Raw genomic sequence first — 26,981 nt, 5'->3', positions numbered from 1 at the left:
TTGATTGATATATGAGTCTTTACGGTAGATGATTGATTTTTGAATACAGAATTTGTTATTCAGTTTACCTCATACTATCAGGGAGTTAGTCAGTTAGTTCAGTTTTCTGAATATTGAGTTTCTGTTTCACCGAAGTACTGGAGCTCCGGGAAGTACCGTTAGTACAAGAAACAATTATCAAGTGAGTGAAGTTGCTGTGTTAGCGTCTATTGTAAACTTAGGCCTAACAGTGAATATTATTTTGGCATTATTTTGGTGAAAATAAAATAGAATTTAGACTAAACGGGATAGAAAATGTACTGAAAATGATGAAACAGTGGAAAGATCGTCAATAAAAAGAGGGAGAAAACTAAAAGAAGGCTATAAAGAAATAGACTAAAAATTAAAAGAAAATCAAGAAGAAAGAAAGTTATGAGAGAAATTATAAAAACGAGACGTAAAATTTATAGAAAGGTAACAAACAAAAATCAAGTTTATGAAAGACAAGATCGACTTCGAATAATCCGTAGAAAATGTACAGTTTTCAGTTGAAAAAGCCATAGATGTACAAAAGGACATCATTGCCAAGATAAAACATCTATAAACACTTAAGAACTTCAACCTAAAACATCATTAACAATGCAGAATTGAACCCATCTAGATATCACCTGTTACGAGTACTGTTGTGCCACCTATGACTGTAGTATCTTTCTGTACTAGTTCAGGTATAACACCACCTACTTAAATTACAGTATGTCACATGCCAGTTCAAAGCATTGACCAATCGGGAAACCAACAGATTATGATGTAAAGGTACCATGGGAAGAACATTAAGCATAGTTCAAAATCATTTCAAAAGTGAGTGAATTGAATAATGAACAGCAAGCTATTTATTTCGTTGCTAAGTTATATGGACGAGCTGTAAAGAGATTACACAACTTCCCAAAGAGAACCATTGTAACTATCAGGAACTGTTGTCTGCCTTATCAAATAGTTATGGAGTGTCACTTGTGAGTGAAGTTTCTAAAGTAAAGTAAGAAGGAAAGGTGAGAGCTTAGCTGAACTTGTTAAAATTGTGGAAAAACGTGCACAATACGTGCACATAACGTGAAATTGTAGATTTGTTAGCATGCAACCAACTCATTGGTGGCATAGTGGATCAGAATATGGCAATTACACTAAATCAAAATAGATGAACATCTTTAAGGAAAGTTGTTTGGATAATGATGGAACATGAATGAATTAAAGTCGCAGATAAAAACTAAATTCAATATACAGGAATTATGATAATATCAGATCAAATTGTTTAGAAACATCAGTTATTTTTGAAGAAGGTCTAGAAGAGCTCAAACGATTAAATAGACAACTTTCAACTGATAATGGATGACATTGACCAGGTATTTCAATTAAAAGTTAAAATACAGCAAAAGTTCTTTAATGAGACAACTGTTTACTCAGGATGAAGGAAATAAGCCACAGGACGGAAATTGTTTTAATCGGATCTTCAAAGGAAATATTCTCAGGGGTTGTAAATAAAAGTTTTCAAGTAATAGTAATTGCTGTCAAAGTAAACAGAAAAATTAAATTGCTATAAGTGTGAAACAAACATGGAAACTACATCCGAGACTGTGATGAATCAACCATTGATAGTAAGCCAAGGAAGTGATATCCGTAACATGAGAATGCTTCTTCTGTCCAAACTGAGATATGGTGATCATTACTTAAAGAAACTGTCCACGAGGTAATGCATTCAATGATGGAAAACCTTGAAAAACTACCATTCTTTGACCTGATGTGGTAACTAAAAGTTGAGAATTGCCTTCGGTAATGATGCAAGAAGATGGATTGAAACAAGAAACAAATAGCCATAAAATTCCAGGAAGAGAAAAGTTGGAGGTCACCGTCAGTGTGGAAAACTTTTCTACATAACATATGTGACAAATTGAAATCGAGGAAGAGTGGATATTGGGAATAAACTGCATGCAAAGATATGGCTGTGAGGTTTTCAGACTCTATGACTAGGTTGTAATTCTAGTTACGACATGGGTGCGAGCACAAAATAATATAGAAAACCAAGTGTGACAGATCAGAATCTAGCAAAACAAGTGGTCCAAACCAAAGTTCATCCACACTAAGTAGTTGGCTTTACCGAACTTTTTACCAGTGGTAACAGTAAGTGGTTGGCTTTAACAAAGTCTTTACCAGTGGTCACAGTAAGTGGTTGGTTTTAACGAAGTATTTACCAGTGGTCACAGTAAATGGTTGGCTTTAACGAAGTTTTTACCAATGGTAAATCAACCTGGTGAAAATATAAAAGTTCCTGCCGATACTACTTACAGAGAACCAGTACGTATGGAGTCACCAGTGGGTTCTCTCGACCATCTGCCTGAATAAAATTCCCTAAGTAACAAGATAGTAAGTAATGATAAATAATCATGCGTCATACTATATTTTTTCCGTCGTGAGCCATGGAAAAGAACGCCACCGAAATGACTAGGTAACTAAACAATGTAAGGAAAATAAGCGAATAAAGAAAGAATACTTTGTTTAACTGAATTGAATAAAAACAAAAACAAGTGTACGTTTCAGAAAAACTTTATTTATTCACGACCATGGTTGCGCAAGTAAAGGCATCATCAGGTACAGACTGTAATGGTTTGTAAACAGGTTTATATATAGTTTAAACAAAGAACCGGAAGAAACCTTGACACTTGAGACAAGTGGAGAGATGCTTAAATTGGTCTGGTCGTTTAAAACTTTTTCTGGATTTGTTTTTAGGCTTCTATTTATTTCTGAAATTTCCAGTTTATATAGTTTTTTACCTTTTTCACAGATATATAAAATTTAGCAGTTTTTTCGGATCAAATGGACGTTTAGTTTCAATAAGGAGGGATGTAAAGGTTGAATCCTTTTTTTGTTACTTTCTAGAATGTTCTTTAATTATCCTTTCTATGGAACGTCCTGTTTGACCTATGTATACACTACTGCAGTCTTGACACCTTAATTGGCAAACATTATTGTTACTGTATTTTTCTATTTTGTCTTTGTTGCAGCACAACATTTTGTATAGATTGTTTGTACAGTAGAAGGCCGGTCTGTATATTAATTTGTTCAGTGTGTTAAGTATCAATTATATATTTCGTTTTGTTAATCAAAAGCTTAATTATACTATGTTTCGCACATTTAAGAAATAATATAAGGATTGTAATGTGTATATCTATGACTGTCAATGTTGTTAAACTTCCGTAATTAACAACATTGATAGTCATAGATATACACATTACAGTCTTAAATGTACTACTGTTTTTTCTTTGTGTTTTTACTAAGATCGTTTACGGAATTGCACAAACCAGGTGGAGGACAATGTTTTATATTTTAATTTAGACGTATGTATTATTATGCAGAGGGAGTTTTCACGTCATGTGAGGAGCATGATGTAATGGACTAGAACTTTCTTGGAAGTGTAGAAAACGATAAGAGCTATATAAAAAGCGAAATACATTTAGGTTATTATTCATGGATTTGTGAGTCTGTTGCGTTGGTTACTTATCACTAAGTAAACGAGTTTGGTAGTCAGTTAGTTTGTTGCTGTTAAGTAGATAGTTAGTTCAGTTTTGTGAATACTGAGCTTGTTTTTCAACGAATTACTAGAGCTACGAGAAGTACTATATATTCGAGAGCTTATTAGCAAGCCAGTGAATTTTTTGTTGCCATCCTTCGTGAACTTAGACTTATCAGTGAACATTAGTGAACAAAAGTTCTTCAGTTTTGAATATAATGCCACGCTTTATTAGACTATTGTATTGTTAGTTTACTAGTACTGATAGCACCTGAAAAGTTTAGTTTAGATGGCTGCAATACCTTGCATAATTTTGTCAAATATTTTTCTTCATTAATTCACAAACATTAATGAATCTGAGGTGCTTCGATGAACGTATTCAGGAGATATCATCTGTGCAATTACTGACAGAGGAAACTTTAAATGCCTTAGTTTAGAACCAAGTGTTCAATATGTAACGTGAACCAAAGAGGCGGAAATGAAAGTAGTTTATTAACTAAACTAATATTTGTTTATTTAAAAGTTTATTATGACAGTTCGATAATCATATTTTTTGTTTTCATAACTACAGATCTAGGAAATTCACTGAATCGCCACAAATCTAGATAATATTTCCGTATATGCTACTCATGCTTTGCACACGTTACAATATAGAAGTCGGAAATATTAATGTTTTATCAATCACCTGCAAACCTCTTGCCTATTAAGCGGCAAGTACCACTTCGATTCATATATATTTGGTTTTTAGCCTTTTCTTGTCATAGTTGAATTATTAAGAACAAATCACGTGCAAATGTGGATATTTCGAAATGTGATCGGCATTGTAGACTTTGAACCATAGCTTCATAAAAATATTCCAATGTCACGAAAATCAAAAATAGGTGTTGTAAGCCGATTGCTAGAACTCTTGTGACAGAAAGATTTTCTTTTCCAATTCCAACTGCCATAATCACACTCAAGTTTTAATATAGAGAGAACCATGCAAAAAATTATGCTATGATGTTTACTTACCCCTGGTAATGTCTTCTGTTCGTGCAGCGCCATCTGAGCTTTAATTGCACTATCCCGGGCACAGTAGGTTAAAAATGCACAGCCTGGAAGATAACCACGTATTTTATCATACTACCTTTTGAGTTTTGTAGCTCGTATATCGTTTTAACATAATGTCTAATTTTTCAAAGTTTTTACAGTTTAAAAATTTGATAAGATACCTTTTTGGTATTTTCATTCAGCATAGCAGCTATTTACTTATTTTTCATAAAGCTATTCACATACATAGATTATCAAGTAATATATATAGTTATAAAGCGTATTACGATTACCCACTTAGTGTTTCTTATGATTATAATATACTTAATGCTTACAAAAATAAACAGAAGATGAATAAGTACATGAAAAAGGTCTTAAGTTGTGAACTGTAAGGTATTTATGAAGTATCTTCAGGTATGTGCAAGAAGAGATTTTTTTCAGTTAAACTTACATGAACTTTTTACAATCTCAAGTTAAGAGTTCCAAAATGAGCAATAAGTGAACATTCGTTTCATCTAGTAGCCTTTGTGTTTGTACAGCGTCAACATAAGAGAAACAAGACTGACATAAAAAGATGAATACGCTATATTCAAACGATTTTAGAGTATCATCACGTCGTTACAGTCCAGTCATGTTTTATTTTACGACTGTGTATCTTGATAATAGCTCTGCAACAAATCTTCCATTGCTAAAGGCTCAGTCGTATAGCTCTTATGTTCAAACCACACCACACCTCCATGCATGCTTCCTATAAATCACCTAGAGAACGACACGACGCCCGTTTCAATTGCCCGAACACACAAAAATCTACAGGAGCTGCATCCGGTGACTTGATCAATATCTTTTCATATGCAATAGCATGAATACTTGTTTTATTCTCTAGCTACTTTAGGTTTGCGTTTAAATAGATATGTCGAAAACCAGTTTGTATACACGTGATTTTTATCGCTACTTCAGACTGAGATCTTATTTGGTTATGTTGCATACTGTTATCTGAGTCACGTGGAAAGCTTTTTCCACCGATTTTTGTGTTCGTATTCTCACCTCTTACTTTGATTATCATGGTTGGGTTACGACTTGTCGCAGGTCTCTTTCTGGATGGTACTGGTGTCGCAGGTTTATCCATGTTCCTTTGTTTTCCTATACCAGAGATATACCCGTTTTGGGAATTACAAATCCAGACCAGAACACATTTTATGATCCAGTGTATAATATTTTGCAGGAAAAAGGGTTGTCCCTTAGCCTGCCTTCCCAAAAGCGACACATTGTTGGTGTCATCACAATACCTTCAACGTAACGCCAAACAATGTCAAAATGTAGTTTTGGTACATTCTGTTACACCACGACTTTATATCGGTTAAATTTTACATGTGACTTTCTGGTTTGCATATTCAAAATATATAGCACTCGACTTTCTGTATATCTGAACATCACATAAATTATGTCACAGTAATTCAATGCTGATCTAACGTTCTAACATAATCACATAAAAAACACGACTACAATAAAAAAAAACTAAAAATATAGGTCGAGTACATTTAGTAATTCATAAATGTGTATATTATATTAATATTTACCAGAGTTATTCATTTAAATATAATCTCAAATAATTATCATTTGAGTGGTTACTGATCACAAAGCTCCAGATGTATACACAGTACTTCTAAGTGAAATTATTGATGTTCTGAAAAATCAGAGTTACATAGAAGTAAGGCCCACTTAGCCGTGTATTTGCAACTTTCTTATATCTAATAACCAATAAAATAAAAGAGTATTATAATAAGAAAAATTAGATAAATTAACATGAATTTAAAAAAGGTTTTTACATATCGTTCTTTGGGTTTGTACTTTTTACCAGATTTCATACATAAATCAAGTAATGAATTAAAAAAAGTGCAAGGTAATATTTTTATCTAATAAAGTACTTATATTGTATATTTCAGAAAAGCTGAAATGCCTTACATAAACGTCCAAAGTTTAATTTTTTAAATGTTTAATATGTTACGTAGCATATTTCGAAAACTGCTTTTGATTTTATGAAATTACTGACACATTATAACACAAAACTGCGAACATGTATGGCGCTGGGTTTCGGTTTCGCGACCCGTATATTGCGAGTCGAGCGCACTAACTACCAGGCTATGCCTTGCCAATTTCAAGGTAACAACCTTCCTAGTATACATGGAGGCGTATATTTTTACTACCGATAAAACATGTATTTTTTTTTATTATACCATAACTCTTTGAACGAATTATCACTAATAAATAGCATTCACCTAAACGGATTTTAGAAAAATAAATTACTATATCAAATCCTTGCATGTGCAGACTCACGAAATACACTCGACCATCACAAGCTGCACGTTTAGACTACATAAAACATTACTTTATTATCTTATCCCAACTGGATTTAATGTACTAGTGAGGATTCCTTGCTTACAGTTTATTTTCAAAATCACTTAATCTTCCCTGAAATATTTTTGGAGGGGTAGAAAACTGTTCTTTGAAACATACAGAGATTTATCTGTTATACGTCTTACAGTTATTCCAGTAACGTATAACGAAAATAACAACAAAACGGACATTTTTAGGTTTTGTGCAGTCAAGCGTTCCGTACGCATTAAATAAACAGATGTAGAAACGATCTTCAAAAGTCATAATTGTGGCATCTCGTGTTACCTTTGAGTTAAAAGTAGCGTGGTGGAATATTTTTTGCCTTGTAGTCCAACAAACAACGTTATGTATTTGAATCATATCCAGCAAAATCGCACATGTGAAAATAATCAGAAATACACAGAATATTATTTGCCTTTCTTGCTTCAAAAACAGTTAAATACATTTTGGCTATTTGTTCGGCCATAGTTTTTGTAATTTTTGCTTAATATCTGAAATTATAAGTTTCAATGTGTGTAAGGTTTTGTTTGTTTATAATTAAGCAGAAAGGTAACCATTGAACTATCTGTGCAGTGCCTACCACGGGTATCGAAACACGGGTTTTTAGCATTATAAGCCTCCAGACTTACCACTGTACCACTGAGGGGTTTTGTAGGGAACATGATAGTTGCAGTTGTGTAACGTACAACATAACAGTGTGATGCTAGACACGTACACTATACGTAAAAGTAACATGTTTACAACTATATCAGGAACATCTCTCCAAAACACGTAAATCCAATTTAACTCTTCACGTAAACCAAAAATATATTATCAATATTTATTGGAATGCTCGAAAATTTGTTTTCTATTTATTTTTCATTTAAAATGTGTAAAATCTGTAACAAAAATATCTGTTATTCGAACTTTCAATTAATATATATAAAAACTTATGATAATCGTACAATTTAAAGTTAAGGCATTCAACAATGATCGTTCCACGACTTGTAAAGCTATTTTCCTCATTCAAGCAAAAATGGTATTTTTAACTATTTTATTGTATATGTTTGCAGTTAAATTAGTGTCGCTAAGATTGAGAAATAAAGTTTGGAATGCAGTTCAATAACTCGTGAAAGTGAATTGTCTTACCCACTTTAAATCAGTAAAAAAAAGTAGCCAAATAAGATTAAACTTTGGTTTTTACTAAATTTTATTCATACGTTGAGCAATCACAAACCAAGCTAGAGGTTACATTATATCTGTCGTCACTGATAATAATTTACCTTCATAAAAAGTAAGTTTTCAATCAAAGAGATTGAGCACAAACTTGGCACTTTGTTCTTTACTGCTATCTGAGACCTATATTCTATACACAGATTTCAAAATATATATATACCCATTATTCTCCTTTCCATATCGCCAGCACTGTTATTCTCGTGATAATAGTTACTTTTCTTTCCATACACGGAGTGACGTTCTTGTCGTTCATTGGATATGAAAGTTGGTATCGCATAAAAGCTAAACATGAAACCCACGTCACATCTAATAAATAGCTTTAGGGAATGCAACCACAGGTAAGAATCGTGAATCAATATCAAAGCTGGTCGCCCTAAAACATGTCTCATGTCAACGTAACTAATTTCTAGAAACCGAATTAATCGTAATTTCAGTATTTGAATTCACCATGACAAGAAAGTGAACAGTACGTACGAATAATCATTTACGATGAAATAGATATCCAGTTTAACACATTTATATTTCTCGGATGGAAGGTGTAGAAACTGCTCAGTAAAAATTGTCATTTAAAAAAACGTTTAATCTAACACTCGTAAGCCCTTAAAAGTGTGAGTACACGAGAGATAAATGTTTCTATGGAGCTTATACTGTATTTTGATCAAAATCAAATGTGAAACATAACTTATGTTGAAAAGTGTTCACTATTTTTGTTTTCTTATTTTGTTAAGACTCAAAGCTGCACACGGGCTACTTGTGCTGTGCTCATCGCAAGGCTCAAATACACAATTTTAAGGTTAAAAGCCCTCAGGGCTTACCACTCAACTAGTTGGAACTATATTTATTTCTGAAAGATTGTTCAAAATCCCATGTATTTTCGAAATTGATGTTTCTGAATATTTCTTTCCCACGTCATATGCGTGCATGTAAGCAACACATTCTCAATTTCGTACTATATATACATACATTAACTCAAGCAGGTTGATTTGAGTGGCACAATTTATAAAGAAATAGGCCCTGGATATTTTTGTGTAAAATTCCAGTCCTAATTCAACATACAAGAAACAGCTAGAAAGTGAGACTGCGAGGTGAAAAAGGCAAATTTATCATCAGACATATGATGCAAGCTATAGAATAAAGAATAGTGATAGAGATGAACCTAGCATCAGGTGGCTGTTTGGCAGATGAAAGAATACTAAATCTGATAATAGTGATTCAGATACATCTATCATGAGACTGCTTTGGAATACATGACGAAAAACTCTAGAACAAAGATAAGTGATGCAAGCACGTGTAACATCAGATGGTTGTACGATGCATGAAGGAACTCTTAGAATATAGAGCAGTGACGGAGAGGCATCTAAACATCATACAGCTGTGAGATACTTGATAAAAGCTCTAGAATATAGAATAGTGGCGTAGACGGCTGTAAAATACGCAACAAAAGCTTATAACATTTCTAAGAATGTCGAATATTCTAGTTAACCACAATTCTACTTAGAACGAAAGAACTTCTATATAATAACCCTACTGATATCGTGTCTCAACTACTCACTATGGCGTGCTTAAAATTTTCCCTGAATCATAGATAGAACTAAACAAGAATACGCTTAGATATTTCACTCATATGAAGAATTATGGAACAAATAGAAGGCACACAATCAAAACAGGCCCTTTCAAGTTAGTTATAAATGTTTCAAAGTACCATTAACATAATGTGAAGGCACTTCCATTACTACAATTACTAGGAAACCTAGAAAAGGCAGCCCATCATTCACAAAACAAACAGACAACAGTAGTTAGGGAGTAATTGCTATATACGCCGCCAGAGAGCGAACCAGTGTGTCGATTCAGTTGGCGAGTGGGGTAGAGACAATGATGTATAGACACCAGAGACAATGACGTCATGATTTCACAAAGTGTCAAATAATGGATAATATTTCTGAATTGATATATATTTTATAATAGTTGTCTCGTTGAAATAAGAGTTTTACTTGTGAAAGCGAAATAGCAGATATGTTAAAATCCTAAGGAACTATAGAAACATTGTCTGCCTAAAGTAACACTATCCTTAGAAAGACCTTGTAATGATAACATATTTGGCCCATAGAAACACTGTAATAAGTACTCAAATGAAAACAGTCATAAGATACATGTATGAAATGAAATATTTTGTCAAGAATAATAAAAATCATAGTTATATGGATAGCATAAAGCCAAGCTGGTGAAACAGTAATGTTGTCGTTAAAATAATGGTTTTACATGTAACATAATTAAATCAAGACATTGATGACATGTTGAGACAGTTTATGATAAGATCATCATGGTGGCCTAGCAACATTCTTTCTGGACAACTTCCGCCTGTACAGGCACCAGCGTTCTCTAGTTCCACGAAGTGGAACTATGACGTCATCGCATCTGGTGTCTATGACATCATCGTCTCTAACCCGTCCCCACCTGAGGTCGACACACTTGTGATGCCCCCTGCCGGTATGCCTGGCAAGTGCCACCCCTAACTACTGACTACGCTGTCCGATTCTGGCTTGTCTCATTCGTCGGGTACCTGCTCCGAGATTGAGTCATATGTTCAAAACCTCAAATTGATGTCATTTTAAACAGACTTCACAATATTAGCCTGTACGTCAAATTCTCAATGGCGTGTATTTCGCTCAGAGTAAAGTACAAAACAGATCGCCTGCAATAATACCAATCTCACATCCTGTAGACTAAATGTGCAACCTTTTTTATTTTTATAGATAAGTTTCCGCCATACTACTGGCCAAATAAAAGGCGTAAATTGATTTTTTAAATTAAAACCAGATCCAAACACATTTTCATGCATAAAGATGGTGCATATGGCAGTGGTAGAGATACAGTATCTGTAGGACTAAGTACTGGTGGATGTACAGGCTCTTACAAAAAATTTACTATCATATCCTTGTGTAATTGGTCTTTAATTCAGCCTAATGAATGAAAATGCCAATCCTCACCCTGCTAAACTGTTTGGAACATTCCTCGAAGAAGAGAGGATTGATCGAATGGAGGGACACGAACACTCAGTGAATATACAGTAGGGTTATCTTTGAAGACAAGTTGCATCCCATCAAGTAACCCCAGATATTAAAGTGAATACTCTGTGAATATACAATAAGGTTATCTTTGGAAACACGTTGCATCCTTCCAAGTGATCTCAGACATTAAAGATACCTTAGAAACGGTTGTATTGAAAGTAATGGTCGATGATACCTTAAAACCTTATCAACACAACGATTTTAAACATGTTGTTCTTGCTCTTACTAGTGACCATACTCCAAACTAAACTAAACTGTTTTGACTTGTTAAGATATGAAGCTACTTCTACAAAATGTACATCTACCTACGTAGACCGAAAGACGAATCATCTACATTTTAGATTACATAAGGACTCAGTAGAAACCTGATATGCATAAGAATAGAGGAGAGAGTGGTTAATTTTCTTTCATGAGAGTATTTTTGTCTTGTTAGAGCTAAAATATTTTAAATCTCAATTATTCTTTATTTGCTTCGTGCAGTGTATTTTCAGCAGGATTCAGGATACGAAAGAAAAGGATCAAATGATAATGGTAGTGAAGGTTTGTTTTCTTACTTTTGCACGATAATCGAATTATATAATTAATTATAGATTATATTTTTATATAATTAATGGTGTCAGTTAATACCGTCCATATAGGCACTGTAACTTTCAATACATAAATAATAACCAAGATTATATAAAGTATTGCTTGCATGTATGTGTATTTATTAATCTGTATGTACTTGTATTTTCTATTTATGGCAAAGCTGCTGAGGCTATCTGTCGCTGTATCTAATTTTGAACTACTGGCCAGAGGGACGCAGCCAGTCAGCAGCGTCCTATCACGTACCAAGGACGCTAAATGATTGTTTGTCACTTTTATAATGCACCCACAATTTAAAGAGTGGGGAATATTTTGTGGTATCGCATGGATTGGAACCCAGAGTTCTACCACAGAGTCAACCTGCGCCTGTAATTTATATGTTAAGACAATCTTCTTAAGTTTTAGAAATCTATATACATGTTGACTTATTAATTATTTGAGAAACCTTTGCTTTCCTTCTTAAAGCTTTCGTGCATATTTCAGTCCATAATTTAGAAGCAATAATTAATGCTGAAAATCATCTAGATAACTTATTGATAGATCAATAAAAACATTATGCTGTACAAATACACGTGTGAATTTGATACAGCGCAAAGTCACGCTGGACTATTTGCTGTGTCCAATGCAAGGGATTGAACCCCGGATTTTTGTGTTGTAAGTCCTTAAACCTACCGCTGACTCATCGGGGGCAAATACACATGTCAATGAAACCTTAATTTTAAGTGTAAACATATGAGAGACATAAAACACTGCTTAACTATTACTTAAATAATATATATTGTATATATATATATATATATAAAGCACAAAAGAATTCTGTGTGTCTGTCTCTTTGTTCGTTATTTAACTACTCCTAAGTCGCTGGTCCAATCTCAGACAAACTTTGTGGGCTGATTATTTGGAACAAGGGGCATGTTAGTGGATATTTACAACCTCAATTATTGTTCTTATTGAGCATTTATTATCTTTGACATAATTTAACGATAAGTACATTAATAGAAGGCGCCACATCCTTACACAAAAATAACTTTTCTACGAAACAACATTAACACAGTGTTGAAGGAAGGTATACAAACGTCGTGTATATCTCAGAGGGTGTACTAGCACTCTCTATGGTGGAATGCAATGAAGAAAATGACCACCACTATTGCAATAATACATAAACTCAGATAAAGTTGATATGACAACAGCCACCATAAGGCTGATATAAAGAGCCGTTTCTTGAGTTATTCTCACTTCCAATTTTGACCCGTGACCTTTCAACTTCGGCCCGTAAGATAATTCTGCGGACAATGACCGTCAATTAATTAATCATGTGAAACACTGTGAAAGGACATTAAAAACTGGATATTGAAAGCGTGTAACAGAAAGCCACTACTTTGGCCGCTACCTCTTCGTACAGAGCCATCTTGACCATTGCACGGTGAACTCCATGTTTTACATATATACATAGTGAGTTTTTAAAGCTTAGACAGAACTTTTGGTGAGGTAATAATGAATACTTTAATAATATGTTGTGTTATAAATAAATTGTGTGAAAGTTAGAATTTTTGTGTTATTTATCTTAGGATGCTACCCCACATTTTTTAAACTTCATAAACCGGAAAAAGAACGGATACCCCAGCTTGTTTAATAATATTTGGGAATATTTTACTCGATTCCAATATTTTTATCTTCTTTCGCTTTACCTTGCGGTTAATAATATTCATCTATTAGGCATGTTGCAATACTCATTGTGAAACTGTTAACCACCGCCAGGCTTTGTCGAAATTAAATACATCTTTTGCTATTCGAATGACAGATTTACTGTTCTAAATAAGGTACATATTTCAATATTTTTCTCCATGAAACCAGAGATAATTGATAGTAAGGATTCAATCAAGTCAACCTAACAGAGATAAACGGGTCCAGGAAGTTCTAATACAATATATATATATATAAATGTAAAGAATACTTTTTAACCACATAGTGAAAATCTAATCACTTCCTAAGATTAATTGCATGTTTCTAATTGTTGGAAAGTTTGAATTGTTTTTATTAATTACGATAGTAGTTTATTGTGAAAAGTTTTCTAATTAATTGAAAGACTTTTGAAATAATTATTCAAATCTTATGGAAGAAAAACTTACTTAATTTCCAAACACTATGACTGTTACACTAAGTTAAACACACATCTTTTCAATTCTAGAATATATCATTTCTATCAAAAGGTACTTTGAATTCACAGCACAATATTCGTTTCGTCACTATCCTACTAAAAAGAGAAACTGCTTTACACAATGAATACCTAATTTTTTATGTAAAAATGTTTGTAACCATATATATATATATATATATATATATATATATATATAGTCGACTGTCGTTGACGTACATGTTAAAGTAATTCTTCTGTGATCTAATTAGTATTCAAACGTCCCATCCTATTTTATTAATATGGTGAAAGTATTAATACATAGTTGGTTGCTCCAGGCTCTCGTTGTTTCTATTCTCAAAAACCTGCTACTTGATAAAGAGCAAAATTATAACAGTTTGTTAAGTAGTATATGAAACAAAAATGAATAGAATGTCTTTTATGTAACTCAGAATAGAATGAAAATGGAATAATGTAGCAATGGGGTACAATGAGCACAGGATTGTAGCAGCAAGGAATAAATTAATGTAGACTACAGTCAACACAGAGTAATGTAGAAGTAAATAATAATTGAATGCTGAGTAAAGTGAGCGCAGAGTAACATAAAAGCAAAAAATATGTGAATACGAAATACAGTAAACGCAGAGTAACGTAACATCAAAGAATAAGTGAATGCCAAGTACAGTGACCACGGAGTGATATAGCAGTAAAGAATAAGTGAGCGCGGAGTAATATAAAAACACAGAATAAGTGGATGTGGTCACTCTTGGGAAATGTTTTTAAAAGCTTTTCAGAACAGGTATCAAAAAAAGAGGGTTTTATTCTCTCCATTTGACACAGGAAACCTAGTCTGCTATTAGATAAATTATTAGTTATCAGGAAAAGAATATGTTTTATTGACGAGTTGTGTATCTTCAGTTTAACCGACGGGAAATATCAGGGTATGTTCACAGTTGGTGTTTTATTTTACGGATATCCATCCATTAATCAAAATTATTTTGTCCAAAAATACAAACTTCTAAACGTGTCTATTCCTCAGTGTGAGTAACAAACGAATTAGTGCTTCTGTTCTTTGTACATGTGACGTTGTTTTGAATCGCATGCATCACCAGATCCCACTTTAGTTATGTGTCACTAACTCTGTCATCACCAGATCCCACTTTAGTTATGTGTCACTAACTCTGTCATCACCAGATCCCACTTTTGTGTGTCACAAATCTGTCATCACAAGATCTCATTTTAGTTGTGTGTCACTAACTCTGTCATCACCAGATCCCACTTTAATTATGTGTCACTAACTCTGTCATCACCAGATCCCACTTTAGTTGTGTGTGTGTAACTTACTTTGTTTGTTGAATCTAAAGTTCAAATACAATGGTCTTATTCGCAGCTAGATGACAAATATACTATGAGATTTTTCACATCCATGCTAGACGAAGAAAGAGACACAGAAAACTTTCTTAGAAATAAAGCATTTAATAAGTATTCCATTTTGATCAGTAGCAGTTGTGGTCTAATCCCTGTATTTATACCTAAGTATCTACTTTTAGACGGATTTCGATTATCAAACGTACAGATTACTTTACCTTACATTACACTTGTGGAAAGACAAATTGCGTGAACTTAAACATGTTTCGTAGGTTGCGTCACTTATAACGTGCTCTCATCTAGATCTGAGATTTCCATTTTTGGAATAAGTAGATAGAATATCTGTATTCACACCAACTAGATAACTTCTCAAATCTTCACTTCACCATGAACTTTTCCAAAATACCTTACATTTATAGGTTCTATTACAAAGTCCTAATGCACCATTTTACTTGACATATTGTAATTATGGGAAAACTGCCTTACAGGATATGTTGAACTGTATGTTTTTTCTTCAAATTTTATTTCAATCTTATAAAAATCAGGGTAATTACAAAATAGTGATTTTGCACTGGGCATAATAGAAGAGTAGTGATTTTAATTATATGACTAAAGAAGGATTTGACTTAAATAAGCAACAAATGATCGAAAGATACCATGTGGTAAAAACACTAAACATCAAAAGGTGTAAAGATAAGAATTATTGATAAAAATGGCGTCAGGTTGAGTAAATATGGATCATTAATTTCTGAAAGGTAGAAAGATAAAATTGATATCTTGGTGTTGTTTTTCAACTAACAGTACTGATTTTTATAAATAATTGTTTTAACTTTAGTTCGGTATTTGAAATTTTTAGCCTTATGTAAAATATGGACAAAACGGCCAGATCAGATACCCCAAGGTTCAAGCGTAACAATCTCTAATTTAGAATTGTTAACCAGAGGATAAATAATCAGCCAGCAACAGCAGCCGCCTACACGGCTACTCTTAAGTCAGTAGTGGGATTGACTGTTCAGCCTTGGACCTTTCGAGCCGTAACCTGTTTAACCACAAGGCCACGCCTGACTCAAATGATATACAAAAGCATAGAATGTGTTTTTACTTAATAATAATACAACTCTTTTACATATGTTCATAAACGTCGGTAACAATATTATCAAACGGTTACAGTAAATTATATAATAGAGATATAACAGTATTAACTTACTATTGTATACTCTGTTTTTAGAATAAGTTGTAACAGAAACACTAATAGAAGAGAAAAATCAAGTGTAACAGAAATTAGAATGTTCACTTACAAGCTGTACCTATTTTTGAAATAAAAAGAGCTTTATCTATAATTTTGAACTTCATTCTAGGTGAAAATATTCTACGTCTTGTTATTTTCCGTTGCTGCAATATGGCTAAACTGATGGAGCCACAGGAGAAACTGGTAGCTTATAAATGTGTTCAAGAGTACGAAATGTTGGAAACCTTTTTATCTTCTCGAAAAACCACAACTCTTCTAGAAATCAGAATGGCACGATTCTAAAAACAATCTGTCGACAATTAATGGTGCACGCGTATTTGTCCATCGTTTCCGAGTACCTAACAACGACGACGATAGAGCATTTTTATGAAGTGGGTTTTTATACCTCCTAATCACGAGAACTAATTTTTAATTTGATTTCCTTAAATCCTCAGATAAAAGATATATCAGTAGTTGAACGTAAAGTACATACAGAACTTCAAACAAAATACATTAAACTGACCTTATCATTGTGCGATTCTTAATATTACCGTTGACAACAACACAATCCAGACGTTTAACCTGAAAAAAGTTTCGCTAAAACTTAATACAGTAAACCATCAAGTTTTCTTTATATTCAACTTATTCAATACTAACTATACAAATTCGATACTTAAAGAAAACAAAATCTATTTAACTCTCCGGAATGTTCATCATTTAGGTACTATTATTTGAATTCATAATTTCTGTACTCTTTGATTTTTTATTATGGATTATTTGAAGAAGTTCTGCAACAGAAGAAACATGTTTACCTTTAATTTTTAGTAGAGGAGAGTTTACTATTTAAACAAATATTATAATGAAGCTATTATAATTGTATATTATAGTTCATTGACCAAATTAATATTAGTTTTTCAGTATCATAAAAATATTATTAATATATATACATATATATGAATATATTAAATTGAATACTAATCTGTAAAATAACTTAAGAGATCAGACAAGACTTTTATGGAAATTATGTAGTTCAACTAAAACAAAACAGTTTATAGAAACTACATCTCAGTGAAGTATTTAATATCTTACAGCGTTCTTTTCTAATGTATATAAGGTTCGGCATGGCCAGGTGATTAGGGCGCTCGACACACAATCTGCGGGTCGCGGGTTCGAATCCCCGTCACACCAAACATGCTAGCCCTTTCAGCCGTGGGGGTGTTATAATGTGACGGTCAATCCCACTATTCGTTGGTAAAAGAGTAGCCCAAGAGTTGACGGAGGGTGATGATGACTATTTATCTTCCCTCTAGTCTTACACTGGTAAATGAGGGACGGCTAGCGCAGATAGCCCTCGTGTAGCTTTGCGCGAAACTCAAAACAAACAAACACACATAATACAGTCACCAAGATATATTTCATATAGTGACTAGCTGTTTAAGATGTCTATAATAAGTAGTTGCGTTACGTAGCAAATCTTCTTAACAATAGAGAAGTATATAAGGTAGAGAGTAAACAATTATCAACTATAGGTAAGTTGAGACCCTAATCTCCATAACAATGAGCTGAATTTCAATACATTTCAATCAGCCCTAAATTAGGGACGGCTAGCGCAGATAGCCCTCGTGTAGCTTTGCGCGAAATCCATAACAAACAAACTAATACATTAGTTATCTCCTAAGAACTGTAATTAGATTGAAAATCTAATTTTTGTTTTAATATGCTAAAATTATATAAATTGGTATTTATTACACGTTGTTTCGAAGGAAAAAAAAAACGCCTATTTTTTTTTCATTTCTGTCCCCCAGTTGGCACAGCGATATGTCTGCTAGAAACCGGGTTTCCATACCCGTGGTGGGCACAGAACAGATAGCCCATTGTGTAGCTTTGGGCTTAACTACAAACAAACAAACTTTTCATTTCTCCGTATTTTATTCATAATTTTAAAGTTCAGCCTTTTTAAATTAATTAAAATGTAACTCTTTTTTTTTTTCAGTCGATTTAGATTTTTTATCATTTCTTTAGGGCAAGCCCTCCAGTGGCACAGCGGCATGTCTGCGAACTTACAACGCTAGAATTCGGGTTTCGATACCCGTGGTGAGCAGAGCACAGATAACCCATTGTGTAACTTTGGGCATAACTTCAAACAAACAAGTATTTAGGGTAAAGAACTAGTAAAAAGATAGGAAACAACCACTCCACCCTTATGCAAAATCTTTTTTCTATCTACTATTTGTATATGACCCATCATTTTACATTCATTCTAATAAATTTTAAATTGTACTACCTATACTAGGTATATTTTTGTTGAGATACATTCATTTGAATTTTGCATAGTAATTATATAATACATAACTGGAAGACTTGTTTTTAATTTACATTTTAACGACAATAATGCATCGCTTATGTTAGCTTTTTATCCGGTCAGCTTGTCTTTCGAATTAATTTTTTTATTTAAGGTAGATTTCTCTTTTAATCAGATTAAATATTTGGAATTTGCTGAGAATGTTCCATATTCCTTTAAATACCTGGTATTTGTAGTTAGATTTCATATCATTTTTTAAGTAAACTGCTTGATTTTGTCCCTTCTTTGAACGTTTAAACAAACAAAGAAAAATATTGTTAGAGCTTTCACCTCTTTAAATCTACCGTGAGACTTAAAGAACATTAGAACAACTGACTTTATTTTTTGTTTGTAAATTTTAAGAATTAAATGATAATTTCTATTTTTCTTCAAGGTGGCGCTCATGTTGCATTACCTACCTATGGGTACTGGGTATCATCTCAGTCGGTCTGTCGCCGGTTTTTCTTTATGATCCCGGGTTCGATCTCCAGCAAGGGAAGAATTTGTAACTATGTGTGGAGGGTAAGATAATTAGGCGCACATCCAGTGTATACTGTGATTTCTTGGGATGCTCCCGTTCCCCCACGAATAAACAAACAAACAATCGTACATAAGTTTTTACCTTATATAAGAGCGTTGGAGAGTTGCTTTATTCCCTCTTTTTGTTTGTTCGCCCCCTCCCATCCCATTATTATGGCTTATAACGCTCAAAACCAGATTTCAACACATCGCCCATTGTGTAGCTTTGTGCTTAATAACAAACAAACAAACTTTTTTGTTCTTTTTACCTTTGGTTAAACCAATATTAGAATAATAAATATAATAAGGCTATACTTTTAATTTATTTTTTTAACCATGATTGCTTAAATAAGTTTATATTTTATGTTTTTGGAATCGATCCCAAACTGATGTGTTTATTCTGGAATTAACTCCATAAAATCTTACCTATATCCAGGTGTTATATGATCAAGCACGTAACGAATCAAGCACTTCCTGTAAATAAATAATGCTGTCTACGTTCTTGAATAGTATTAAAACCATTTTATTAACATTGAACACTTGATGCTAAAAATAATAATAATAATAAAATAGAAAAATATACAAAATAATAAGTAAATAATAAAGTAAAATGTAAGAGTGATTGCTGCCGGCCTGTTGCCTCCCTTGGTTGGTGTTTCGGAATTTGAGACGACGTTATGCTACGGAGCTGCGCACTGACAAACGTTTACGAAGGGACTCCATGAATGGAAGTAGGAGAGCCTATGCATTGTCTGATAGTAAACTTCTTTAGCGTGTAAATCAAATCATTAACTTGATAAAACTTAATACAATTAGCCTGTGCATTTTGGAAAATAAGTTTTATTGTTAAATTTATTCTAAGTTAGACGTAACGAAAACTTCATATCAGTCTTTAATTTCCCAGTTGACCAAAAAATAACTTAGAACGCAAAAAGCAATGCATTATAAGTGTTTTATTCTGGTATAACATATTTGACATTGTCGACGCTAGAAAAAAAATTAGAATAAAAAAAGACATTTACAGAATGAAATATTTTTGAAGTGCCACTTTTCGTGAACTAATGTTGAATGAACCAAATAAAACACAAAATATATTAAATCTTTGCCACAAAAAAACGTTTATACATTTTTTTTACTTTTCTTACAGCGCACGAACATTGTATTTTTTTTTAAATACTTACTTACGCCTAACTGCTTACAATTGAATTAAGCACTACTTCTGGTGAGCCTTTAACCTGCAATATCAGGCTGTTCAATGGCCGCACGTTAAGAAATTACGTCACCATTTGAATAATAAAAGCAGGGAGCACACCGTTAGCTAGTTGAAACTTAAGTTCGTTCTGGCCCCATCAGATTAAATTACAAGTTAGATTAATTCAATGTTTCTCAACCCTGATTAAGATAGCTCATAACTATGCAATAGAATAGACAGAAACAATTCTATCAGTAGTACCGAACACAAAACTGACGATTAAAATGTATTCATAGCTATTCTTTGTAATATGCATATCTTAGATTTGTTTAGAATAAAGGCTAAAGCCTAGAAAATAAATAAGTCTTATTCTTAGGTCTTATTAGTAAATGTAAAGATTTTTTGAAATGGATGTTCGAAAAGCTCTTAAATTTGAATAAATTAGTTGAAAATGTCTTTGTTTCTTATCTTTTTCTGTAGAAATAAACTGTCCAATTTACACCTTTATCCGATATAATAGCTTTAGAGTTTTTTGGTTCGTAAAACTAAAATGTCTGTACTTGTGTCAGAAAATATACAAAAAATGCTTTCATCTACTATTCTTGGCCCGGCATGGCCAGGTGGTTAGAGGACTCGACTCGCAATCTGCAGGTCGCAGGTTCGAATCCCCGTCACACCTAAACATGCTCACCCGGTGTCCGAACTACGACGCCAGGATACTTACCTCCAACAGAATTTGGAGGTGTGAGAAACACCATACGAAACAAAACATCCACTATTCTTTAAGCATAGGCGGCAAAATTGGAGGGGGGCTAAGGACTGTCCCCCTAAATAGGGAATATAGGCTTCTGTATAACTATCTGAAAGGTAGCTGTTTCAGTTTGGAGTTCAATAGTCAGGAACATAGCACATAATGTACCTCCAATCATCCCTGCCTCCCCCCAAAAAATATATTCCGCCGTTTATGTCTTTAAGTGAAACGTACTAACAAACATTAACGCCAACAACTTGAAATATACATATTTAAATAGTTTACCTCAAACAATGCTATTATAACGCCGGAACAAGCTATATATTTTTACTTTCCACCTATAAAGTTCATGAGAAAAGGTAGTAGATTTGCTTCATAATTAACGGTATGAGATTTTCTTTACCTTGTTCTAAGTTTAAGGTCGTTATACTCATCCATAATTAATTTATATTAAACTTCCATAGAGATATTTATCCGTTTAGTATCGTTAAGAATATTCGTATATTTAGAGTATATATGTCAAAGCAAACATGAACGTGTATATTGTTATAATTAAATATATTGTAATATAATTATACAGACCAACGTCACATTTGGTTGTTTAAAAAATCACACTCCGATAAAACACTAGACAACAGGGACCTTCAGATGAAGATATATACAAAATCACTTAGATATACAAAACTGTGAGCACCTAAACCCACATCTAAAAACAATTTATATAAATGGAGATTAACAGTTGTATCTTCTTTTAATTATCTCTGGTATCTGGAAGACTGGCAGCAAAGAATCAACAACAAACCAGGTCTGCATGCTAAAAGAACAAGTTATTTTATTGACATGGCTCTTATTTATATAGTTTTCCACATTATATACACATGTAAGTTTTAATACATGAAAAGATCAGTAGATTCACAATGTTGACTTAAACGCTGAAGAACGTTTTTATTTTTTACTAGGATGATTCACGATGTAATCAAACAGTTAAATATAAATTTCTTTTTAAAATATTGACCAAAGAAGAGTTATAAAATACCAGTTCAATTGTCAAAAAATACTCCAGACAAAGAACGACAGGAATAAAACGTGTAGCTTGCTATGCCTGGAAGCCGAACTTCCTGGGAATTCCCCATAAACAATAAAAACGAACACAGCTGATAGATTTGCACCGCGTGCGGCCACTTTCATGTTCGCGCCTTTGGCAAAGTTCGTGAGAAAACTGTCAACAATGTATTTATCTTATTCCGTTGAAGAAAGTTTACATTTTGACAAAAATATATTTATTTTAGTCAACTAACTGACACGCATGTTGTTTGCTAAATGATACAATAATGTAGTTGAATTAAGAATTAATGGAAATAACAAATATGTTAAATTATCATACCTTTGTGAATGCCTGTGAACTTGTCCTTTAACACTGTCAACTCAAATATTTTTCCGAATTGTTCAAAGAGCGGTCGTATGTCGTTCTCGTCTAGATTTCGAGGGATCTGTCCTATAAACAACTTAATCGCATCAGGGTTTTTGACTGGTATCGCTGACTCGTGATAGTTCTGCGATCGGTTTAGACGAGTGGCGGGCTCTAGCACTCCGATATGTAGTGTCGCCATGTTGGATGCCACGCAGTGTGCTGTTCGCCGTCTAGTACGCACTTGATCCGTGCTCTGACACGCATGCGCATCCAGTAAGATAACGCCAGCTGAAATTAGTCGTTGGCTAAAGTGATAAACTAAACTGCACTTAGTGTATTTGTTTAGTGTTTTTTTTCTTATTGGAATGAAAGTTGTAACAAAATATTTGTATATACAATACTTTTAAAAAACGACAATATATATAACACTTAATTACAGTTTTCGATCTTATTTTAACACTTTTAACACAATTTTCTATTGCAGTTAAATCCATGTTCAATACAATTTGTAGAACACCTAAAATAAATCCTTGGTCCCATTTTCTCGCATTTAGTCTATAGTAGGTACCTCTTTACAACTGTCTAAACGACTTTAATCTCATTATAAGAACATTATAACTTCAGAAAAGCATTTAGAATTGGAAATGCATTATAAGTTGTTCAATGATTTTACATTAATCTTGTTTCTATGGACATTTGTAATCAAACAGAAGATTATGAAATTACTAATTTTAGATTTTTAAAAAATGAAAGAATTTTACATGTCCCTATTTTGTCACGTGTATGAACATGATTATACGACGTTCGACTTAGATGATGGGCTTACTTACAAACAATAAGTGAATGCATGTTATTGTTATATGGCATGTGAGCATTTGGTTATCCATTCTTGAAACACTCATCGTCTCATACGCGTGTATTTATAATAACGTGTTCTAGTATAATAAACATACGCGTGTATTTATAATAACGTGTTCTAGTATAATAAACATATTACGACAAATTACTTATTCGTGTTAGTTATTTTTACATCTCGGGAATAACTTCTATGACTTCAGTGATATTTCATATAATTCACCCCAAAGAATTTTTAAATTTAAACCTCTAATATCATGTGCTGTGGTTTACGTTAAAAGTAGTCCTAATTTCGTATTATAACCGGCTAAATCAAGTTAGGCTTTATTTCAGTCCAATTACTTAACATAACTCTTTATCTGTATACTAACTTTCTCTCAGTATATAATACACAATCTACTTGCTTAATAACTGATTTCATTTGAACAACTAAAAGCCTCAGTGTTTTAAAGAAGAAAAAAAATGAACTAAATATAAAAACATTCGTTTCTACCAGAGTATGTATACTGCTAAGCATAATATTTTCTGTTTGTTATTTTAAACTATCTGTGTAATGAAATCTGTGTCCTTCCAGTACGAGTTTTCATGTGTGTATACTAGAATTACAATCTAAGCTGTGGTTTATCAGGCTTGTTGTGGTAGAAGTCTCCAAATTTTAACAGAAATGTATTATACATGTCATGATTAGATGAGGAGTAAATCTGTAATGAACTTCGTTGAAATGACTCTCGACAGTGTAGATGCGATGACTTTTTTCTTACTTTTTCTTACAATTTCATAAGCTCAAAGTACAATGTTAAAAATGTTCAAAGCTATAATACTATGTTTTCTCAGTTTTCCTAGAGTACAGGGATCCTTGCTTCTCTAGCTTTGGCTATATGCCATTAGACTTAAGAACAGGCACCGTTTAAAACATATTATATGTGATTTAAAAAATAAACTCTGTTTGAAAAGACATTTTTTCAACAGTAAAATCGTAAAGAAATTCACATCTTAGGGTTTCAAATAAGCAACTCTAATTCTGTGTTTTTTTTACTGCTTGAGAAAAACTTCTTTGCCTTCATTGTATAAGTTGTTTGGTCACTAGAACTCTAATATATTTAACGAAGTTTAGTGCCGTTTGAAAATAACTTCCAGTAGATGACATGATCTGAGCCACCTTAAAGGTGGTATATTACAAAAATATGTTTCGACGAAGCTGCCTGATAAAGGCATTTCATAACAGAACATTTTACCCAAAGGAAAACAAAGGAAGTATAATATTTGAAAAAATCACAGTTTTATAAAATTATTCTTGTAGCTGTTAGTTACAGTGACATATTTAACATTATTAGTTAAATATTAATGTTACCTACATCTAGTCCCCCAGTGGCATAGCGGCATGTCTGCGGACTTACAGCTCTAGAAACCGAGTTTCGATACCCGTGGTGGGCAGAACACAGATAGACATTTGCGGGGCTTTGTGCTTAACTAAAAATAAATCTGCATCTATTATACGATGATTTTTTCTAACTTTTACCACGGAGGTTGTATTTACTACTTCATTCATTAGTGTTACTTTTCATTTAATATACAGCCATGCGGTAATTATTACTTATAGCAATGTTTTTTTTTAATATGAGTCATTAAGTAATGTTACTCTTGTATAGCTATATTTGTATCTGTTACTTACTGCGATTAAATCGAGATTTATTCACTAATATGCCAAGAATAAAAGGGCTATAAAATATTATAGAACATTAAAATATAATGAATGTCAACATTTCTCTTTAACAAAATCTACGTATTTTACTTACAGAGCAATATAAATGACGATTTCATAGAACTTGTACTGTTTCATCAGATTTATTTCCTTACAAAATAGTATTTATCACTTCCTACCGAAGTAATTACAAGTAAAACATCAAGTGATTGTTTAGGGAGGATAATTATTCGAATTTATTTAGGGAAAAGCCACATAGTCTGCAGTGTTATTTTATTATGTAGGTAAAAAATATATACTTTGATAAAACACGTAGACTGTATTTGCACAATTTCTAGTATATCATAGAATTCTACTGCAAAAGTCCCCATGATAAAAATGAATCATCGGAGATATCATTCGTTTTAATTAGTTACTTCCTAAGTGTCTTTCTCAGTACGTAAATTTGCTACATACGTTTAGAATTAAAGTAGCGTCATATATATATAAATTAATATCGTGAAATACCAACGGTAAGCTGGGAAACCGGTGAAGGCTGAACATCCCTTCTGGAATGCATGAAAGAACCCTTGATGGTAAATTTTGAAAGAAATAGTTGAACTCTAAAAGCAAATGTTTGATTTTTTTTTCAAAGTTTATTAAAGGACTTGATTGGTCAATGCACTCTTAATTTTCTAAATATTCATATTCTACTTGAGTATTATTTTGAGAGCTAGCTAGTTAAAACATTGTTACTTTTAAAACAAATGTATTTTAGATATCAAATTAAGAGGAATAAATAATGAATAAATCGATTATCAATTTCTTTTTACTTCCTTTCATTAAAGATTCCCTATTGTTGTTACTTCTGAAGATAACATACTGGTATTTTACAGTGTATCTATCGTATATGAATTTTAACACTGCTTTATGACGCAGCTAAACATGTGACCATATTTCACTGTAGAAGTCTATATATATATATATATATATTACTTGTTGTTTACGGTAACTCTTAGATAGTTTGAGTAAAGCAACATACCAAGAAATATATGTTTTAATGATTAAATAAAAGAAATTTGTTGTTGATTGATAAAAAAGGTAGTTACTCCATTACAGTATAACATGTATTCGCCTTTGTTCCCTTTAATCATTAAATACGTTCACGACACATGAAATACTGGATAAACCCATCACACACAAAAATAGACATTATAATTTCAATAAATCATTATTTAGGAAATCCGATCACTCGAGCACTTTCGGAAGTGAAGTCTTTAGGGGCGACACTGTACGGCAGTAAACAAGTATCTTTTTTATGGCACCTCTCCTAAGATAGGGGCGACATTGTACGGCAGTAAACTAGTATTTTTATGGCACCTCTCCTACGATAGTGGCGATATTGTACGGTAGTAAACTAGTATTTTTATGGCACCTCTCCTACTATAGTGGCGACATTGTACGGCAGTAAACAAGTATCTTTTTCATGGCACCTCTCCTACAATAGGGGTGACATTGTACGGCAGTAAACCAGTGTTTTTCTGGCACCTCTCCTACGATAGTGGTGACATTGTACGGCAGTAAACTAGTATTTTTATATGGCATCTCTCCTACGATAGTGGTGACATTGCACGGCAGTAAACTAGTATTTTTATATGGCATCTCTCCTACG

General features: G+C 33.0%; 1 protein-coding gene across 4 annotated transcripts in view; it reads right to left on the bottom strand.

Moving 5' to 3' along the window:
* LOC106478651 (CUGBP Elav-like family member 4) overlaps nt 1-22,971 on the bottom strand; it is a 484,600-nt gene extending 461,629 nt beyond the window's left edge. For all 4 annotated transcript variants that reach the window (XM_022382285.1, XM_022382287.1, XM_022382290.1 and 1 more), the window contains exons 1-2: nt 22,747-22,971; nt 4,550-4,632 (exon numbers count right to left, since the gene is read on the bottom strand). In XM_022382285.1, the coding sequence (XP_022237993.1) occupies nt 4,550-4,582 (33 nt within the window). In that variant the 5' untranslated portion in view covers nt 4,583-4,632; nt 22,747-22,971. The remainder of the gene's footprint in view (nt 1-4,549; nt 4,633-22,746) is intronic.
* Nucleotides 22,972-26,981: the final 4,010 nt, after the last annotated feature.

This window comes from Limulus polyphemus, unplaced genomic scaffold (genome assembly GCF_000517525.1).
Source record: "Limulus polyphemus unplaced genomic scaffold, Limulus_polyphemus-2.1.2 Scaffold238, whole genome shotgun sequence".
NCBI lineage: Eukaryota > Metazoa > Arthropoda > Merostomata > Xiphosura > Limulidae > Limulus > Limulus polyphemus.
Note: the sequence above shows the minus strand (reverse complement) of the source record. Positions and strands in the feature narration are given on the sequence as shown.